This window comes from Ammospiza nelsoni, chromosome Z (genome assembly GCF_027579445.1).
Source record: "Ammospiza nelsoni isolate bAmmNel1 chromosome Z, bAmmNel1.pri, whole genome shotgun sequence".
Taxonomy (NCBI): domain Eukaryota; kingdom Metazoa; phylum Chordata; class Aves; order Passeriformes; family Passerellidae; genus Ammospiza; species Ammospiza nelsoni.
Window position 1 is genome coordinate 35722096 of NC_080669.1, and position 21071 is coordinate 35743166.

At 42.3% G+C, this 21071-nt stretch overlaps 1 protein-coding gene across 4 annotated transcripts in view; it reads left to right on the forward strand.

Annotated features, from left to right (window-relative positions):
* Nucleotides 1-257: 257 nt before the first annotated feature.
* The window catches only part of TJP2 (tight junction protein 2), a 62846-nt gene continuing 42032 nt past the window's right edge, over nt 258-21071 (forward strand). The window contains exons 1-2 of one of the 4 annotated variants that reach the window (XM_059492175.1): nt 258-726; nt 12448-12520. Coding sequence is in view for 1 of the 4 variants with exons in the window: in XM_059492174.1 (XP_059348157.1) it covers nt 20214-20276 (63 nt within the window). In the remaining 3 variants the exon portion in view is untranslated. Of the gene's footprint in view, nt 727-12447; nt 12559-20175; nt 20277-21071 lie in introns of those variants that run through there. The other 3 variants (XM_059492179.1, XM_059492177.1, XM_059492174.1) reach the window with 3 other exon arrangements.

The following is a 21071-nucleotide window of genomic DNA, read 5'->3' on the forward strand; positions in this document are numbered from 1 at the left end:
GGGCTGGGTGACTGTGAGCTCTGCCAGCGGCGACCGGGCTCCGCCGTGCCCGCCCGCAGGTCCGCTCTGCTGCCTTGGCCCGCCGCGGGGTGCCTGGGGCAGGGCCGGGACCACACCGGGGGGCAGCGCCGGGGTCCCCTACCGGGAGACGAGACGGGCAGAGAAAAGCCGGGGGGCGGGGCGGCCTCGCCGCGGTGACTCAGCGGCGCGGAGCACCGGGCTGCGACCGGTATTTCCTGTTCCCCTGCCGCCGCCGCGGTGTCGGTGTGTGCGGGCGTGGGCCGGGGGAGCCGGGCGACGGCACCCCTGGACTGGAGGGGCGGCAGCCGCAGGTGGGGGCACGCCTAAAGAGGGGGCGCGCCGCCCGCCCCGTCCGGCCGCCACCGCCCCTCCCCTGCCGTGCCCTGCCCTGCCCTCCCCATCCTTCCCCTCTCCTCCCCACCTGGGGGCGAGGCCGGCACCTGCGGCGGGAGCCCGCCCCGGCGTGGCCGCACCGCCCCCGCCCGCACCCCGCAGGAAATCGCCCGACTCGGCGGGAGCGGCCACAGCGGACCCGGACCCAGCCTCAGGCTCGTCCCCAGTCCCAGCCTCGGCCCTGCACTCGGATTCGACGCCCTCAGTCGCTGCCCGCTCCGGGGCGGCAGGGCAGGGCAAGGCGCAGTCCCAGCGCCGGGGCGCCTCTGGGACCTCTGCTCCCGCTGCCGGACGCCCTCCGCGAGCAGGCGAGTATCCCCGCGGGATGTCCCCGCCCCGAACCCGCGCTCATCGCCGCTTCCCTCCCCCCGGGCAGGTGCAGTGCCCCCCGGCACCCCCTGTTCTCCGCGGCCGGTGCCTCCGCTCCCCGCCCCGGGGGCCGCGCTGCGGCCACGAGGTGCCCGGCATCTCCTTCTCGTTCCTTTGTGTGCTTTGGCTTTTATCGCCCCGTTGCCTGCGCTCCTCAGGCGCGCTTTGCCGCCTTTGTCCGCGCACTCGGACCCGCCGTGCCCCCGCGGGGCCCCCAGGCCGGTCCCGCGCACCTGGGCGGCGCGAACAGCCGCGCTCGGCCGGGGATCGGCTTTTCTCTAACGGGATTAAGCGGCTCTCGGTGACTTTTTCCGTGATAAGTACTTTCCGGGAGAGCGCGATACTACGTGGAAAGTGGGAGAGATGTCACCGGCGAGTCGGGGTGTTTGTTTACCCGGGCTGCTCCCGGGGGGGCCGCTGGCGGGGCGGATCCCCCGGGCAGCTCACGCCCCCGCTGTCGGGGGCTTGGGCTGCCTTTGTTGCGCAGAGAATTCCTGAAATCTTTATGTTGGCACATCCCGAGTGAATTCCAGCCGTGCCTTGGGCTTTGACTAACTGGGTCAGGGGAAGTTTCAAGTTAACAGGGAACCGTGAAACAAAGGACAGGCAGTTCCAGAAGACAAATGCTTTAATTGCCCTGTTAAAGTGCCTTGGCATCGGCCGTGTTTGCGGTGTTGGAGCCCAGGTACATTAGATTCTCACCGTGGAGTGCCAAGCTTGATCTATCAGTGGCATGCAGTTGCTTTAGTTGACAACTCTGCCCTTACTTCCCCCGTACTTGAAACCTGTTTGCCTTTTTTTCCAGCATGAGAAAGTACATGCTGTTTGAGCATACTTATGGAAGAGCCATGTAACAGACACTTACAGAAAATCAGAAAACCTTCGTGCTTCGGTGTTGCTTTTTAGTAGTTGTTCACTTGAAACAGAGAGAATGTCTGAATTATCTGCTCCCTAGCTTCAGTTCATAAAATTGCGTCCATTTCCACAGCAAAGATGATTCTCGAGGGCTCTTGGCCCCACAGCTGTGCTTCAGCTGAGGCTGCAAATGTCTGCTTTGTTTTAACCTTTGGAGATAATTATCAAGGTCGCAGCATTTGCAACACAGTAGATTACCTTTTCTTTTGTTCTGCAAAATTTTAAAGGTTGAGAACTGTTATTCACCCATTTAGTTCGAAAACTAAAAGAGAAACTATTATGTGCAAAACTGCGTCTTTAATTTGTGAAGCATTTGTCGTCTAAGGCTTTAGCTATCAGCTCTTTCAAATAGAGATACTTGTCAGGATCCAAGAAGTCCTGACATGGCAAGAATCAGGTACTAAAAGGCAAAGGAGATTTGCTTGTGTAAATTAATACTAATTGGGAGATCATCAGGCTGCTTTAAGAGACTTTGAAATGTTTTTCATTTAGTAAGCATGTGTGTGCCACTTAGACACGGTCAGTAAGATTTATACTTAGTATGATATTATTATGAGGATTATGAGGGGTGTCTTCAGCCTTCTGACAAAGTTTTCTACATATATTTGATTTTTAGGTGAGTTTACTGTTATAATTGCTTCTTGACCGTTACATGCAAACATCTTAGGCCCTAAACATTGGTTTTAATTACCGGCAGTGACTTCTCTGCGCTTTATGAAAAGATGACACTGTGGACTGGAGAGACTTTATCTAATCGTGTTTTTCTATTGCCCTGTATCACTGGCAGTAACTGCTGAGGTGCTTAGTGCCTCTGCACTGGATTTCTGTGAGACTAAAGGCAAGTGTTGGGAATTATGCAGCAGAATTGGGGTGATCCCAACACTTTGCATGAACTATAATCTAAAATAGATATTTTCAGAATGAAGCATCAAAGTAATAGAATGAATGATACTTTTTTTGATTGCTTGGTCCCTTCTTTTCCTGGTTCCGTGTCCTCTAAGGACAACCAGGAAATCTTTCTTAGTGATTAAAACAATGTTTAGGTAGTTCCACAGCTCACAAAATGGGATGTGCCGTACCTTTATGAAACTTATATGCTCAAAAGCATTAGAAAGCTCCTGGAACACAGTAATCCTCAGCTGAGGAACGGCCTACTATTCTGGGACTACTTCAAAGCTGCGTTTAACTTGGAGCAAAAATCTGGGTGGTAGCATTTGTGTGTGTGTTTTAATAGTTACCAATCTTGTCTTTCTCCAGAACTTCCTCGTAGGGTAAAGGAGATCTCGTGTTACAAGACTGGTCACTTTTAATTGTTGAAATAACAGTATTTAAGTACTCATGGATGGTGTAACTTTTGTCATACTGTGTCTGCATCAGTTTCATCCCATTGTAGTAGTCTTGGAATTGGTCACTCTAATGATGGGGGGAACAGAGCATATGTTACAACAGCTACAGGTCTCTCAGGTTAGAGATTTTCAAGTCTAGTTTATTGTCAAATAGGTATGAAATTTCTAATTGCTGGGGAAAATTTAATTTTTTTGATTTGACAATTGATCTTTGGCATCAGCTGTAGAAAGGCTGTGGATCTTAATCCCAGATTGAAGTGGATTTCTGTGAATTTTGGAAGACTTCTCAAAAATGAGACAATCTGTTTATAAAACAAATATTTATGGCAGTAAGTATATAGGGCATAATTTTGTCTTCTAATAGACAAGTCTTACCATAGTGAAGAATGTTTGCAAATGCTGTGTTACCTACAAAGATTGGAGCAGTGACATGGGGAGGACTGGTTTTGCATGACTGTGCTGGCATACACGCACCAGTGCACGTCATCTTTTGGAGTCAAAGGTTCAAACTTGGTCTCATGACCAAGTGCTCTAAGTGCACCGAGAACTTACATGGTCAAAATGTAGCTGTTCAACCATGGGACGCTTTTCTCAATTATCTAACCCTGCCCTCTTCCTCAGAAAGATCAGCACTATGTTGGATACCTATGTTGGCTCCCTTGAAAACTTTGCTTACTGCTTGTTCTCAGAGTCTTTGAAGCCTTCTGTTGTTCTTTAATTGTCTTTTACCAGTACTTGGGTTATCCTGGTCCCACTTCAGAAAGTAATTTTTTTTTCCAGAGTCAGTAAATTATGATTTAGAACCTGCTGCAGTTATGTGGGTATTTTTGTTTAGGGTTTTTTATTTGTTTATTGGGGGGGGGGGGGGTTAAATCTAGGTTGGGGTTTCTTTTGTTATTATTTTTTGGTGGTTTGGTGCCTTTTTTGTTGTTTTGCTGTATGTATTTTTGGGGTTTGGTTGTGGGGGGGTTCTGTTTTTGTTTTTTTTAGCAGACAAAGCCGTCATTCAGAGCTGGAGAGCTGAGGTTATTTTTTACTTAAATATTACATAATTTAAACAAGTGCTAACTGCAGCATTGTAATTAAACAGCTTGATGCAGTAGCAAAGTATACTCAGGTCGTTTAATACCTTAAACTATTAATGTTTGGGTTGGGTTTTAGTTGTCTTGTTATTGGGATTTTTTTTCTTTTGTTTTTCTTTTTTACCGATTGCTTTTTGAAAGCTTTTTTTTTTTTTTTTCCCTTTATCTTGTTAAGGGATATTGTAGTTTTCTATTTCAAATAAAAATGTAGACTGTGTCAACTTCTTTCCATTCAGTGTGAGATGGCTCTTGCATTTCTGAATGTATTTAGGATGTTTATGATCCAAGCTTAGTAATAACAGAGTGAGCTGTGGGAGCTCTGGTTTGATATCTGGTGCAGCATCTACCCTGGTGTGTATTCATCAGCTGCAGGCTTTGTTTTTAGGAAACATGAGCTACCCAAGTCTTTCTGAATTTAGGTCAGCATTGTCGTTGTGCATCTGAGTCCCAGAACCTCAGATAACTATGGTTGCTAATCTAGGAAGAAAACGAAACTCATTAGTGCTCTCTTTTCACAAGAATAATGTGAAAACGACAGACAAAAATACTGCCTGATACAATCCGGTCAATAAGAAGTGTGCAAGGCAAGATAGAAAGCCCTATTGTTCTCGTTTTTTTCCAATGCCTGCTCCCTTTTCATGCTTTTGTCTCTGCTTTTGTTTTGTACCAGCAATCCAGAACTGCTTTTGAGAAGTTTCTTTTTACTTCTTAAAAGTGTGCAGTTATCTGAGGTGTGATTTATATACATGTGAAGGATGTTTCCTTAGATTTTCGTATGTTTTCACTGAGTTAGACATGTGACTTTTTCCTAAGACTCGCTCAACGATACCTCTCCCTGAAGGATTGTGTTGTTGTAACTCTATTGTGCCAAACTCATTTTTTGACATCAGCTGATAAACTGCCATATTGATGAACTGAGTGTGAGCTTAACAATGCTGCCTCATCATAACCAAGATTTCACGTGTTGGTTCAAGCTGTGTGTTACTTGCCTTGCCTCATTAATTTTTGGTTGGGGTTTTTAAGGCTTTAGAGAAAACCCATAAATCTCTCCTGCATGTCACTCTCAGCAGCAAGGCTGTCTGTAGTCCGGCTTGCCCTCTCTATTCTAACATCTGCTTCATCATCTAGCTCTGCTTAATAGCCAGCAGATTTGACTACTGGTATCTCTAGCCTCCTTAGCACAACTTCGTATAAGCTGATTCTGAGAATCTCCAGGAACATATGGACTGTTCAAGGAAGGAATGATTTCTAAGGAGGGGCCAAAAGCAACTGCAGTCCATGAAGCTGTGAGAAAGAAGTTTCCAGTCCCCTTCCTTTCTTTTCAATCTCACCTCCCACGCTCCCAGTCTGATCCTGGATGCTCCTCTACCTTATGATTTTTCTAACAGATCAAACTTTACATATGTGCTGATTGTGGTGCAAACAAAACACCTGTGTGTTCTGGAAATTAACAATCGACTGTCACAGTTGTTATCACTTGAGCAAAAGTATGTAAGAAGAGATACTTGTTTCTTTGCTCTCTTAATAAGGGCATTCTTTGATCTGTAGCTGTTACACAGACTTTTGTTGAAAGATGAGAAAGAACAGTATTTTGTTTTTTTCACAAAATAGAAAGTAATTTGTGGCTGCATTAGGCAATGACTGTCTCTTTTTTAGTTGGGTCTGAAGTGGCTGAGGATGTGATCCTGCCTCTGCCATCAGTTTACAAGAAGTATGCTCTACATCTAATTAAGAGTGTATGACTGTTTTCATCTGTTGAGGATTAAAGCAAAATAAAGCTTTGGCTTTGATCTTGTAAATGTTTCTTTAATGGACAAAAAGCTCTGTCATTCTTTCCCCTTTTTAGAAATGCATTGTACTTTCTGAGGCATCACTTGTGTGCTCTGTTAGGAAAATTGCACTGTTTCTTTCCAAAAAAACTTTTGGTTTCTGTTCTTCCTGAAAAATTACAAAGACAGAAAAAGTGGAGTGGATGATAATTCTCCAGCAGGAAACAATGGAGGACAGTCTTTTTTTTGTTTGCTCTACAGAAGTCATTCTTCACTAACAGTGCACGTACTAGCAGCTTTGAATTTCTGTTTCTGAATAAAGTTGAAGGAAGTTGATTAACTGTGAGTCAGTCTCTCTCTGTCTCGGTACCTGGAGGTTTCACACACCATTTAACCGAAAGCAGTACTTGGGAGTAGCTTGTGCTCATTGTGTGGGCTTGGCTTCCCTGTGAGCAGCACTAGTCATGGGGCTCCTTTTCTGGTCAGAATTAATATGCTTTGCTCAAAGGGACAAAAGATGGACCGGAGCTGCACTTAATGCTTTTCAGACTCTGCTTTGGACTCGCTTTGAAAACTGCTGTGGGAAAGTTTTTTTTAAGAGCTATTTCTTTGATCTATAAGGGGAAAGTTTAGAGTTAAAGAAGTGTTAAGGAAGAAGGTGTGCAGAAAGAAATACCAAAACATCATAGGTGAAAGTGTGGTAATGCTGAAGTTGTTAATAAAACCAACTATGAGGGAAGACTGGATTTTATAAAAATAATTCTGCTTTTGTGTAAAATAGAACTGTCATGGACTTCTACAGTCAAAAGATCCTTACGTACTGGAATTGTCAAAAACTGCTCACTTCTTGCCTTGTCTTCTCTTTCTCAGTACAGCCTTTACGATACATCTACCAAAGCTACCAGAAGTCATGATGCATGCAGGCTTAATGACGTTAGCTGTGCTTGCAGGCTCCTACTACTACTCTGCTTTCCTAAGCTTCTTAATGCTTTATATACAGATGTTTAAAGTTGCAGTTAAGTGATTTTTTTTTTTTTTTGCACATGGAAAATTAATTTTTTGCTAAATTTAATTCATGTGGTTTTAGTATATTAATTATTTTTTTAACACGTCACTACATTTCAGACTACACACTCCTTATCATCATGTTCCTCTGATAATTTTAGTGCTATTCTCTGAATCTAAAAACTGCCATATTGATAAACTGAGCGTTTGTTGATTAACTGAGTGTTAACTGGTGCTTGATTTTACTTTGCTCTTCTAAGATCAGTCACATGGATTGCTGTTTAGTAATTACTTGATAGTTCAGTGCATACATGTGCTAACATAACCTACAAATGTGATTGGATATTAAACACTAAATATGGCTAATGCAGGATTGTAAGAAATGTAGAATCTGGAAATAGTTATACAGATCTTGTTGTTAAGAGCTAAACATTTTACAGCACAAGAAATCATCTTGGTTTCTAAATAAGTAACATGCAATATGATATCACCCCAAAAGAAATACACACATACTTAATGATACTCGGGAATAAATAACATGCACAGTTTACAGAGAAGAGTCATGGTTCCAGGCTTCAGTCTTCCTATCACATCTCTATGTTTTTATTTCTATTACTGCCTAAGTGCATAGTATTTATATAATATGTGTAACTATGTGTATCTAGATATATATAAGCATTCATTTCTTACTATCTAGAAGAAGCATCACATCAACATTTCCTTGATTAGTTTTGCAATCAAGTACATCTCTTTGAATATTGCAATTTGACGGTACTGCAGTGTTTCCAAAATGTCACTGTTACTTCTTTCAGCATGTGCATCTGTCTCCACCTTTGTAGATCATACCTGAGGTCTTTTGCATGCACAGTTACCTCATGGCTAGAACAATTCTGACGTGGGATGTAGCTTCTGACATCATGAGGCACATTTGAGTGGCTAGTAGGTATCATAATGGGAGTCTCCAGCTTTCTTAATTCTGTACAAGCCACGTAAGGAAATATTTCTCCATGACTTTTCTGAGGAGATCAGCTAAATCCCCCGTGACACTTCTAACACAGAGAGCTTTCTGGTGCTCTGGTGCTTTCTGGTGAGAAAAGTTAGGGCAAAAGCTATTTTTGGCTGTCACTGTCTAAAATGGTCTCAAGTTTTCTGTGCAGATCTCTTTTATTCCCTGGATGGATTTGACAGAGAAGTTACCTAGTGCTCCATTAGCAGTTGAAAGATTATAGACAGCAGAGATTTAGCAAAGGATTAGTCAATTGGAGAGTGTGCATTATCCGGCCAGGCTTAGAACCGTGATTGTCTCTTCAATCATTTTCATTAGTGTCTTATTCAAAGATTGAATTACGTAACAATGACGTTTCTGGGGAATCTGGTAGGAGTTTTTCTTCGGTTTCTCTCTCTCTTCTACTAACTATCCTAGTCTGGGAGAGGGGAAGAAAGCATTGTTTTTATGCTTCAAACTTGCAGCATGTTTTAAAAAGCATCATTTCAAATCAGTGAAGAGGCATGACTTCAGTTGCAGCATCTGCATTTGGATGATAACTTAACGTGGTGGAACTCTTGAGAAAGGCAGGATGCGGTACAAGAAATACATAACTATTTTAGAAGCAGCAATAGGTATTACTCCCCTTAACAAGAGGGAGCTGCTTCCTGAGGGTAGACACGCAAATCTGTGGCAACATCCAGGGTAAGTGTTAAAAAGCAATCAGTGAGTAACTATGGGAAAAATTGTGCTCACCTTGAATCATGCATTTTTAAAACTTGTTATCAGAAAGAGGAGAGTTATTAGTAAAACAGGTAACTTTTTTTTGTACCTTCCAAGCTCTGTATCTTCAGTAGTTGTGGTTGAACTTAGTGGTTTCATTAGATATTTCTGTGTACTACCTACCTGTCCTTGGCTAGAGGATAACTAGGAGAAGGTGTTATTTCTAAATGAGGAGTTTGCTGAAGAACAGGAAGAATAAACACATGTATATTCATCAAAACAGAAATGAAATAGCTGTTTTGTATTTTTTGCTTGCTACTAACTTGATGTATATTTGTGTTTCCCCTCTCCTCATTTAAAAATATGCATATTTTAATTTTTATCTGTCAGAGAAGCAGTACCTAAAATGAGAAAAGAAAAATCACTTTTGTCTGTGCAGTCAACTTTACTTCTCTGTTTAGAAGCAGGAGTTCATCACACTTAGGAATACTGTTTCCCTACAAGAAGGTTTTTTTTATTTTTGTTGAAAACAATACAGAGTGCTTTCTTGTACCATACAACTTGAGTATTAGGCGTCAGAAAGATCCTTGTGTAAGTAATTTTTTCCACCAAAAGTGTATCTTGTGTGGAGAACAGAGTTGTCATTCTCTTCCATCTCCCTCTGTATGAGTAGCATGGATGGATGGGTGTCTTCAGGGTCCTTCTGGGCTCTTGTATTTTTGTAATACAATAGAATATTGTCACCTTGTTTCAGACATTGCGCAGGAGTGCAAAATATGAGAGGCTTTTGTCCAAGACCAATTAGTATGTTTCTATTGGTTTGGAATAGTTCTGTGTAAGCAAGGCTTCAAAGAAAAACTTGGATTATAATTGTGGCTGTTTGACTATAGCTGAATTCAGATTTATCCTGTAACTTTTCCACAAATGTGTTTTCTTTAATGATGGTAACAGCAGTAAAAGCAAATAAATCATAAGTACCATATGATTTTTTTTCCAGATCTATCAGCAGAACCACAACAACTAGTCTAGAAAATACTCTAATGGATATGGTTTTGTGTCCTTTTATTAACACAAGTGTTCTTCACGTTGGTTCCAAATTTCCAGTGCCATGTTAATGAGTGTTTGTAGGGCTTTTTGTTAAAAACTTGCCCATTAAAAGGGATTCTCAGTGCAGTCTGTTTGGACTCAGGACAGCAGCGTGTGCCTCCTTTGGTTGTTCCATATAAATTATGTACATGCAAATCTCTGGTTTTTTTCAGCTGCTTTTTATATGTTGATAAAATACGTGATTTCTCCTGCTATTTTGAGAAGCTGTGTTGGAAAGTTCTTGTATATATATTCTTGTAGAATTCTTCTTTGTTTTCAAGAAGACTGGCGAGAGTCACAGCTTGAATCAAGCCCTCTAAAAATGAAACTTCCTAACTGTAATGTCTATTTCTTTTGTAACTTTGACTGTTTGTCTTTCCTCTATTGAGCATTAGTCAGTATCTAAGTACAAAATACACTTTAAAAATTTGTTTTTATTTCCAGCATTCTTATTTGGATATCCCCATGCTTTCAGGGAGAGGTTTAGTTAAAGTGATTGTTGTACACACTTGGAATTTCAAGCTGGTTAAGATGTATCTGGATTATGTTTGGATTTGCCATTCCAACAGTTTCAGAAAAGCAGAAAGGCTATTGTCATTGGACTGTAATAGGGATCCCTTTTATGCTTGTATTAAAACTTTCAGGGAATGAAAGGTTGGTAACCAGCAATTGAGTTAAAGTAAACTGAGTTGACAAAAAAGCACTGTTCTTTTTGTAGCTGCATACTGCTTATTCTGTATGACTGGAATAAACACATTAATAATGCACTTTGCTAAGATCAGCTTATCACTCAACTTCTAGAGGTATTTTGTTACATTCTTTGTAAAAATAAAATGTGATAGAAGTGTGAGTGTGTATGTATAGGAAAAATTTGTAACATAATGAGACACTTTCCAGAACCTAATACTGAATAAAGGGTATAGAGGTTCTTATTTGTCAACTCCTCACTACGCAAATTCAGATGCATAATTAAGCACTTTATTTTTCTTAAACATCTCTTAAGATAAAAAATAGCACTTGAGTGTGATGCTAGGTCATCTTGACTGTGATGGCTAGAGCCATTGTTTGAAAGTTGTAAGAATTCTGCTTAAAAACCCAGACTACTGTGCAAAAGAAAGCAGAAAAGGCAGATACATTATTTTGATAAGGTATTAATTGATGTTTTCATATCAAAGACATTGCAAAGTTAAGTTTTTCTGCTTCCATCTTTGCTTGGAATAGTGATGATTTCTGTGACAGATTGATTTTTTGTGAGGTTTGACAAAGGGAAAATTATGGCAGCAGTGGCAGTTAGGTTTAACTTGCTAGTGTGACTTTTCTGCAGCCTCCAGAATAGTACTTTGTGTATAGCCTAGAACAATAAGGCTGAAGTTTGTTTCGAATGCACAGTATAGCTTGTGCTGCTCTTTGGTGGTCATTCATATAAACTCATATTAAGCATCTTTTTCTTCTGCAACTTTGAAATCATGCCTTAATTTAAAATTGTAGTTTACTTTTAGAAAATGGTTTTATGCTGGAAAACCTTGGGGAGAAAGGATAAAATAACCTTCTAGTTTTGAGGTGTGATGTCTGGCAGGTGCATGCATTGTTGCATGTAGTAAAAAGTTAATCTGAAACAAAATATATTTAAAAAAATTTTAGATATTTAATTTTGCTTTTTCAAAACTGTGACATTATTATATTTGTGGTCACAAAAATGTGAGACACAGGACACATCAAAACTTGGGCCAGACTTTTAGATGGTGGGGAAGTTCTACAGAATTCTTTCAGTGTCTCTTTCTTACGTGTCTCAAGTGATCTAGAAATGGCTAATGGAGTATTAACCATAGTGAAAAAACATCTATACATTGCAGGGGGCGGGGGGGAGTGGCACGGAAACAGGCAAACAATATCAAACCTGCTGAAAGAATAGCTAATATACTTTCCTAGGGAAGTCTGGCTATATCCTATGTAGATGGAACACTTTGGAAAAATGTTTTTGAGAGAAGAATTGAAATTACTGAGTGGCATGTTGGTTTTCTTTTAAAAACAAAACAAAAGCCACCACCAAACCCTAACCACTAGCTTGTGTTTCTATTTCTGTCAAAAGTCCCTTCTTTATCTTAGTGAAGCTATTAATTTTCTCTTTTCCTACCAAGGGTAATCAAGGACCTGACAAGGGGTCAGGGAGAGGGGGAGTCCCGCGACAGGGATGCTGAATGGAAGCTAACATGCTACTTGTGCCCTAGAGGGGTAGCCAGTTGAGCAGGGGAAGGAGGGTAGATGATTACACTGGAAATTGTTTTCTTTCTATCATTTGGCAACTGAAGTTCTTAAGTTACCATTCGATGTAGTTGGAGCACATGTATCCGATTGTTCTCTCAAGATACTATGCTGTTACTAGCTTTCCTATATACAGTCTTGTGCAAGCTAAACAATCAGACCAAAACTAAATTGAAACAAAAAGCCAGATGGTTTGTGCAGAGGACCAGTGCAACAAAGTAACTATAAGTATGCTTCCTGTCAAAACCCTATTCCATTGGTAAAAATGCATGGATTGCTTTACATGCAGGCTTGTGTGTAAATATTGCTGAGTATCTCCTTTTTTTAAAGCACTATTTCCACATGATTTCCACAGAAGTCTAAAGTATGTCAAACTTAGCAGGGAAATATATTTTATATCCTCTTTATCTCTATGACTTCAGTGTTCGAGGCTTCACAAGCACTCCTTTTTGGTTATAAGTGACTTAAATGAAACTTTGTTTTTCAGGGAGCACACTACTGCACTGCCATCTCCTTGTGAGTGGGACTGGGAGCACAGCTGTACATCAAAGCACAGCACAGCAGGTAGACAACGGCACTCAAAAATCATCACTCCTCCCAAGGTACTAGTCTGTAGTCCAGTTGCATCAGGTAGACCTAGCCATTCGTTTAAAATTATGTATTCTTGTCATGTGCTAGCTAAGGTATATATTCTTTTAACTATGTTTTTATAAGGTTTCAATAAATTGTACTTAGTAGAGTAATATGAAATTAAAACTAGTTATTCTGAATTATCAAATAAACTTTAAATGGTTACATGCACATTTGCTGAGAACTTGATGATGTACAACAGGCCTCCAGAAGAGGAAGGTTTCTGCAATGAAGTCAATATTCTGCTAAAGTTATGCAAATAATAATGCACAGGCCTGTACTAGTTCATCTGTTAGCTAAACATTGGTAAAGAATGGATGTAATCTATGATGATGTCTTCAGCAAATATAAATATTTAGCATGAACTTGGGGATAAATAAATTACTTTAGGCACAAAGGGTAATATTCATGGGAGTTGCTTAGTGACTCAGTCAGTCCTAGGAAACAGAATAGCCACACAAGGGGAGTTGTTTTGCTGCATATTTTCTTACAGTACATCATTAAGGTAAATATAATCCTTTTGGCATATTAACCTTGCTTTTGAAACCTTTTCTCAAGTGCTTCCAGAAGGACTATAAAATGTGTCCTTAGTCTTATGTGTCAATCGAACATGCTTGGCTTGTTTTTGTAAGTGATTAACAGATGATGACTTTAGGAGAGGGAAAGGTTTTTATGCTGATGTTTTGCAAAACTATAATTGACTTCCATTTTTGAGATGAAGCAGCTATTGCTGCTTTAGTAATTTACTTTAGAATGTGCATATCTGCTGTCCTGACTTTCTAATTTGTGACGTATTTAACCAAAGCTCTTTAATTTTCTGGGAGTGAGGGAAAAATTGATATAAGAATATCAGTGAAATGTAATTAGGCAGAATGTCTCAGCTGAAGTCTTGAGCAGCCTCTGACATTTTCCTCAAAACAAAAACCTTCAGTGGTAGGGTATGCCAAATTTACACCAGGGAATGCGGATAGTTGCGAGCTCAACTCTTAGCAAAAGAAACTCCAGAACCATTTATCAGCAAGATCGAGATGGCTCAGAAGGTGCATCCAGCTGCTTTGTCTGTGGGCTTCTAGGAGTTGTGGAACTGGCAAGGGAATGACTGTATGGTTGTGTCCATCTGCTTTCTCTTATTGTTCTTGCTGTTCTCTTTTGGACTAATTGACAGCTCAACTTTAGTCATTTGCGAAAAACACCACCCAAAAGTGGGCATTAGTACCCTAGCTGGGACCTTGCTGTTTCTGAATAGGGTTGCAGAACTGCTTTGTTTCTTAATAAGCTCATCAGCAGGAGGTTTGCCAGTATAAATAGGATGGGGAGAGGCAGAGCTTTGAAGCATACTTTTCGTGCTCTAAGGAACTAACTTGGCTGAAGAACTGCTGTCTGGAGCTTTGTTTTTTAAATTAACCCCTATATCAGGGAAAAAAGTAACACATCTTTCTGTATGTTACATCTTGTGTAATCTGCATATTCTTTTGCTTGTTTTTAATAAGCATAATGATCTCCATGAGAATGGGATTTTTGTTTTCTTTATTGTGTTGTCTTAATTAATTTGAGCCATAACAGTTGATTAGTATGGTAAAGCTTTGATGTTGTAGAGCTTGACTTCTAGTGGGGAAAGGCAGATAAATAGCTAAAAGCAGAGGATTGTTTCACATCCTTGCCAGTAGTCAAGAAACATAGGGAAGAGAGGAAGGAAATGAGATGTAAGCAAAATGAATGTTCAAACAGAATGCACCTGCAATTAAAAATGAAAAAATTTGAGTTAGGGAAGATATTTCCTTTCAAATGTTGATACACACTTTTGTATGGTGTCTGGGGAAAAAAACAGTACACACTTGTGTGGTTTAGATTTGTTTAAACTACATTGTTATTTCTTTCTTTAGAATAGTGGGTTTAGTTTTTGTAGCTTCTTAAAGTAGTAGAGGTTGAAGTGCTTATGCCAAGCAAAGTTGTTTCAATTTGCACAGCGTGTAGAGGAGGGGATGGGGGGGAGGGTGTTCAAGCAGAGTCACTGTTTTGCTCTCTTGCAGTAGGTCAAACTTTTATTTGCTTGCCTGACTAGTGTAATTTTCAAGGAACAGCGATGTAATTTAAAACATTGCTCAGATGAAAATGTGGTTAGAACAAATAGACTGTATTTCTTTTTCTCACAACTATAATTTTTATTAACTGTTACCAAGCACCTCTGCATATTCTCATGCTGTTTTATTTATCCTGTGAATGTGCTATACATCTCTGTTTTCTAATTGCCATATTCTTTGCAAAAGGAAAGTAGCAACAAAGCAAACAGTCTTCTGATTTAAAGCAGACCAAACTTGTAATGTGTGAGATCTGTTAGAACTGATCACTGTCCAAAACAGTGAGAAAGATATACATTACATTATATATATATATATAACTGTATTTCATATTGTTAATGTCCAGTGCTGTTCCTAGTTGTTCAGCATGTAACAGTGTTTCAAATTTTTTTGTAAACTCAGAAATTGAGTTTATGATTGACTTAGAACAGTACTGCCTCTTGCTCTAAATAATTATCTACATTTTAAAATTTTTAACAGTTTGAGATGGTTCAGTAAATCTCTGTGTCTAGGTTAAAAAAATTTAAAATATTCTGCTCTTGAAAACATCATAATAGGTGGCCTTCTAAGTGACAAAGGATTTTACACTGTGATTATCCCATAAAAATTATGTACAAAGTGTGGGATACTGTGTATGTTGGGCTCTATGTTTCTTCCCAGGACATCTATGCTTTCTAAAATAACAGCCTTAGTATTGCTGCTTTGAGACTTGGAAAGTGTGTATAGCTGTTCATCCTTGCAGTACATCAGAGACAGACAAGACCAGACCCTGCAGCTGCATGCCAAAATCTTTATGTTGCATAATCACAAGCTGTACTTTGGAAGTGGAGACAAGGGGCAGGATAATAATTGCCTCATTCTGCTTTAAGCTGGCACTTGAATCATGCAGTAATTCCAGAATTATAAGATAATTCAGGTGAAAGGGACCTCAGGAGGTTTCTTGTGCAACCTCGTGCCCAAAACAGGGTCATCTGTGAGATCAGAACAAGTTGCCTGGGGCTTTACCCTGTTGGGTTTGAAAACCTCCTAGGACAGAGATCGTAAAACTTGTCTGCAGTGGGTCCACAGTCTGTCTGTCCTCATGGGGAAAATTGTTTCCCTTTGTGTACATCTGAACCTGTCTTGTTTGAACTTTGGCCCATTGTCTCTTATCCACCTTGCACTACTGCTAAGAACCTGGCCTCATCTCTTCAATCTCTTCCTGTCAGCACCGGTGGGCTGCTGCTGAGTGTCCTGAAGCCATCCTTCCTCCAAGCCAAACAGACCCAGCTGCCACAGCCTCCTCTTGCAGAGCCAGTGCTTCAGCCCCCACCATCTTGCTGACCCTTCTTTGGACTCACTTCTACACATGGTAGCAAGTGTTGAGATAGTATTGCAAGGTGTTTCTTCTCCAGTCCCCCCAAGACAGAGATCAGGATTATTGTGCCAGGTATGTGACAACCCCAGTGCAGAGCTGTCATGTTTGAACATGTTTGCATGTTTGAACCATATGTATGGAGCTCCTGGGCAGTTCCTGAGAGTCAGAGGTCAGCTACCTACACATCCTCTAATCCTGGAGGTTGAATCTGTTAGTGTCCAGCTTACTATATAAAGAAGCAAACGTAATTGGATTTATGAATCATTTAAGTAGGACTGGGCTAGCTGATTTGTGTGATTTTGCAGGCTGATGACAAATGGCACTCTAAAGAGATTGCCTGGAAGGGAAGGGGGAAAGGCTGTTTGACAATGTGGTATTTTTAGAAACTTCTACAGTGTCTCTCATGACAGGATCATGAACACTTGCTTATAAACAAGAGCAAAACTGGCATCTCTTTTCAGATAGTTCCAAAACTGGACTAGCAGCCTACATTCCCAGTATCTCTTTCTGAAATCAGTTCCCAGCTCTTAAAGGAGGTTGCCTTTTCAGCATGCTGTCTGGCAGTACTACCAAGTGTTGAACTTTAACATTTGAAGAAACAGAAAAATAATTTATTGTCATAGGGACATGTTAAAAGGCTTGATGGTGGAGAGGAGGCAGAGAGAACCTGAATCACAACATGCTTGCTGCCGGCAAGTTGCAGAATAGCCTTACTCTGTTGGCTGGAGTAACAGTGAGAGCAGCTGCTTGTTTTAAATTTGCATCCTCTAGTGTAGTGTTAAATGGGTGTTCTCTCTGTGGATGCTGGAAGTGGCACAACTGCTTCATTCACAGTAGCATTAGATAATTTATGGAATATGTCCTAGGTTTTGCATGACTCAGGCTACAGCAAGTAATCTCTCTAAATTAGTGCTACACAGACCATAGATTCAATCTGATTGTAGGCAAAAATGTCTCCCTTGATTACTTAAACTGAAAATCTCAATGGGAAATGTGTTCCCTGTAAGTTATTTGCATGTTTTTCATAAAGTTAATACCAATAATCTTTCCATTGAAGTTAATTTTAAAATTCCTTTACACCTACATAACATTCCATAAAATCCCCTGCAGATGATGCTGTTTTGTAGAGTCATTGCACATGTCGAAAAGCTGGTCCTAAGTACTGCAGGGAGCAGAGCTGCAAATGTGTAGTAGCCTAGTTCATACAATTTTTACATGGTGCTGATACCCAGCCTTTACTCTTCATGATGCAGTATCTCTTGCAAGACTGACTACAACTGGACCTGCACCTCCCATTTCAAAGGGAGACCAGTCACTGAAATGTGCATGCAGTCATGCCTCCAAACACAGAGGCTGCTCTGGGACCTGCACAGGCACATCAGAACACTTGGCTGAGGGTCCTGCCCCTCTTCTGCTTGTGTTGCTGTCCCAAGTGAGTTTTGGCTAGTTTATAGGTATTCTTTATCCACACTGAGGAGTTTTGTGGTGTTTCAGAAAAGATGAGACAGGAGAGGTTAAACTAGTGGTAAACAATATGCTTGAGCTGCAGGTGAGGGGTTTGGTTTACAAGGGAAGAGAGAGAATGGGGATGCTGTGCTACCATGGAATAGCTGTTAAGTAAATTGAATGCTTTGAGAACATGTTGCCCCTTTTCCTAACACAGGAGGCAGAAACTTGAGGTGCTGGAGGAGTTTGCACAATTCTCATCACTGTTTACACTGGTATCCTTCCATTTGTTGCTTAGCTGGCAGTCCGTCTTCCTCTCAATAAGGCCTTCCTGCATATTCATCTTGGGAGGACATCTTGGTCAAGAGCAGGCCTGAAATTTTGCTGTTAGTGGTTGAATTGCAGGATAAGAAACCTGGCAATTGTTACTACACTGTTCTGGCAATTGTTACTACACTGTTTCTTACATCAGTCCATGCCATCACTATGAGCATCTGGGCATTTGGCCAAGCTCTAGAGTAAGCATGAGCACTAGAGGCCACTTAGTGCTCACATTGGCAGGCTGGTATGGGATGATTTATATGCCCATTGTGGCAGAGTAGCTGTTTAGTTTGAGGGGAAAAAAAAAAAAGAAAACACGAAAGGATATGTATACTTTGCTCTTAAAAGTGAGAAATTTTATGGATAATCATGGAAAATATTTAGAGAGCCCACGTGGATTATTTTCTATCTGTTATTGCAGGACGCTAAATAAAAGACAAACTGATAGGCCCTTCCCAGATGGTATTTTGTGGTAAGGGATCCAGCCTATCTGGCTTGTGGTCAGTTCCTCGGTTTCACTTACCTCAGGCTAGCTTAGTGTGTTAACCCTCCTTGCTGCCCTACAGGTCAGGGAAGTATAGCCTCTCTTAGTGATAACACCTTGTCGCTTTGATGAAGTCACAGAACACACCAAAAGGAGGCATTAGGTCAAGCCACAGCTTTTGTCTGGAACCGCAAATAATCCTTCTTGGCCTCGGACAGGATAGGCAGACCTTTAGATTGCTCTGACTGGCACTGTCTGCTCTCGCCAAGAAGCTGTGGCTAGTGGGGGAATCAAGAGTAGCAGCTCTTCATCTTTTGCTAGAACTTGTGTGGAAGGAAGCAGCTTCAGGAGGCTGGTGCTCTACTTTATGCTGCCACGAACTTTGCATATGTGTTAAGAGATGGCAGTCAAGAGATCTGGTGGCTTCTTTTCCTGTCCCACCTCATGTCTGACAAGTGCTTTTCAAAAAGTATATTGCCATCCAGCTTAAAACAAATGTTGTTCTTGCATCTACAGCTGTGTAGTTGTCTGCAGAAAAATTATGTTTTCATTGTGTCATGTCGTTTCAACACATACTGGACAGTGGATTTCTCTGCTAATGCTGCGACATAGCATTCTATGCAGATTTTGCCAAACTGTGCTCATTGGAAAGTGCCTCCAGTTTGCAGAGGTGTGCACCAGTGTGGAGCGATAGCTGTTTTGCCTTGCTATGCTGTATCTCATGGGCGAATTCTTGATGCCAGAAGCTATCACAGTATCCCATGTGTGTGAAGAACCTGGCCCCTTTCATTTTTCCAAGTGGTCCTTACTTCGGCCATGTACTGGACTGCTAGCGTAGCAAAAAAGTTGTATGGTATCACTCACTTGTAAAACTGAGAACAGGAACAACATCAAACAGGAGCAAAGTTCATGCTTTGGCATTTTTTTGCTTATTCTCTTTAGATTTGAGGGTACGCAATACAAAGTAATGGGCTGTTTGCTTTTTTTTTTTTAACATTGGCTTAAGAAAGTTTTTCCCTTACAGTTGGTTCTCATTCTTAGTTTCTTCCTTCCAAGAGTTGATTCAAGTATTGCCTCATCCACCCAAAATAGCATAAAGCCAGGAAGACAGCAGCACTTGGGAAAGAAGTCTTTTTTTATGAATATAATGTGGTTGAATTTCTGCCCATCTTCTCCTTCTTAGTGTTTTTAGCGACCACTCGCTTCTGCAAGCTCTTGGGAATAGTGAACTCAATAACATGGGTTTTTTTTTACAATATGTAATTACAGCTCCCAAAGCAAGCAATTTGGCCTCTGAATTAATAGTAGTGGTGTGGACTTTCAAGACTGGTATGGAAGGCTGTTAGGTGGTGGGAAGGAAGTCTGACCAAGGCTGTGGACTAGAGAAGTGTCAGCTGCGTGAAGGCTTTCACATCCACGTCCTCCTAAAAGCACACTGACAGAAAAGGTGGACATGACTGGGGCATGTCGGTTTGACAGAACCGGGCTGTGGATACTGTCCAAAAGCCTCATGTCAGGAATGCTACCCGGGCTTGAGCTACCAGCCCCATCACTCGCATTTATCCTGTGACGGGCGTCAGCTGCTGGCCGCTGCCAAGGTCAGGAACACAAGAAATATTTTTGTAAATGGAGAATAACAATTCTTTTCTTCCCAGGGAGAATGGAAGTGTTTCTTTGCCTCCCCGGGGCGTTTACAGGCACGATTGGCTGGCGGCGGGGGCGGCCGGGCCCCGGCAGGACAAAGTCTCTCTGTGGAGGGCTGCTCAGAGCCGGCTTTGTCCTGCCGGGCTCCGGCCGCCCCCGCGGGGCTCCGCCGCAGCCCCTCGCCAGCGGCCCGGCCGGTTCCCTCGCGGGCGGAGGCGGGAGAAGCATTCCCGAGGCAGCCGGGACTGCTGACCGCCAGCCCCCGGAGCCGCGGGCGCCGGGCCCGGCGATGTTACTATGGGAGCGACGCAGGGCTCCGCCGGGAGCGGCCCGCGGGAGCCCGCGGCCGGGGCGGAGCAGGTCGGTAGCATCCCCGTCACCCACCGCGCTCCTCCTCCTCCTCTGCTGCTGCAGCCGGGCTCACCCACCGCCCCCCCAGCCGCGGGCCCCCAGGGGCCGGGCCGGGCGGGCGGGCAGAGGGGGCGGGCGGGCGCACAGGTGCGTTCCTGACCCGCGGGACCCGCCTGCGGCCCCGCGTGTGGAGGGCAGGAGCCGCTCCGGGCGGGCTGCGGGCTTGCTCTGCGCTCCCCGCCGGCGCGGGCTGCTGGAGACAGCGCTGGAGCCGAGGGCGGTGGGAATACCGTGGGTTTTCCTGTCAAATGGGAGCGGAGAAGCAGCCTGTGCTCTGAAGCGCTGGCAGGTGCCTGTGGTGCCCGAAGGCTGTACGAAGTTTTGTATTTTAAATACTGGTTGGGCTCAGGGTGCAAGGTCAGTGTTTTAACCGAGAGTAACCCCAGTGGAGAAAAAACCGCAGAACTTTGGTGAAGAAAAGCCGCTTCCCCCCTCTCACTGGTCCTGGCTTTTTAAGATTGTCAGATTACTGCTGAACTGCAGTATTCAATGTGGCTATGGAGTAGTAGGCAGCATCTGTCAGGAGGGGAGGGGTGGTGTGGTGTGCATGCCGGCATATAGAAAACTGAACTTCTCTATAGTCCACTAAAATGTGGATGGAAGCCATAAACACTTATTTACACCTCATGCTTTGTTTTGTGTTTTGTAAAATAATCAGTACTCTTAAGTATCCTTGAAGTGCTGATTATTTTAGGAGATTATTTCCATACTCTGTGTATTTGGGTTGTTTATTGTTTGAATGGT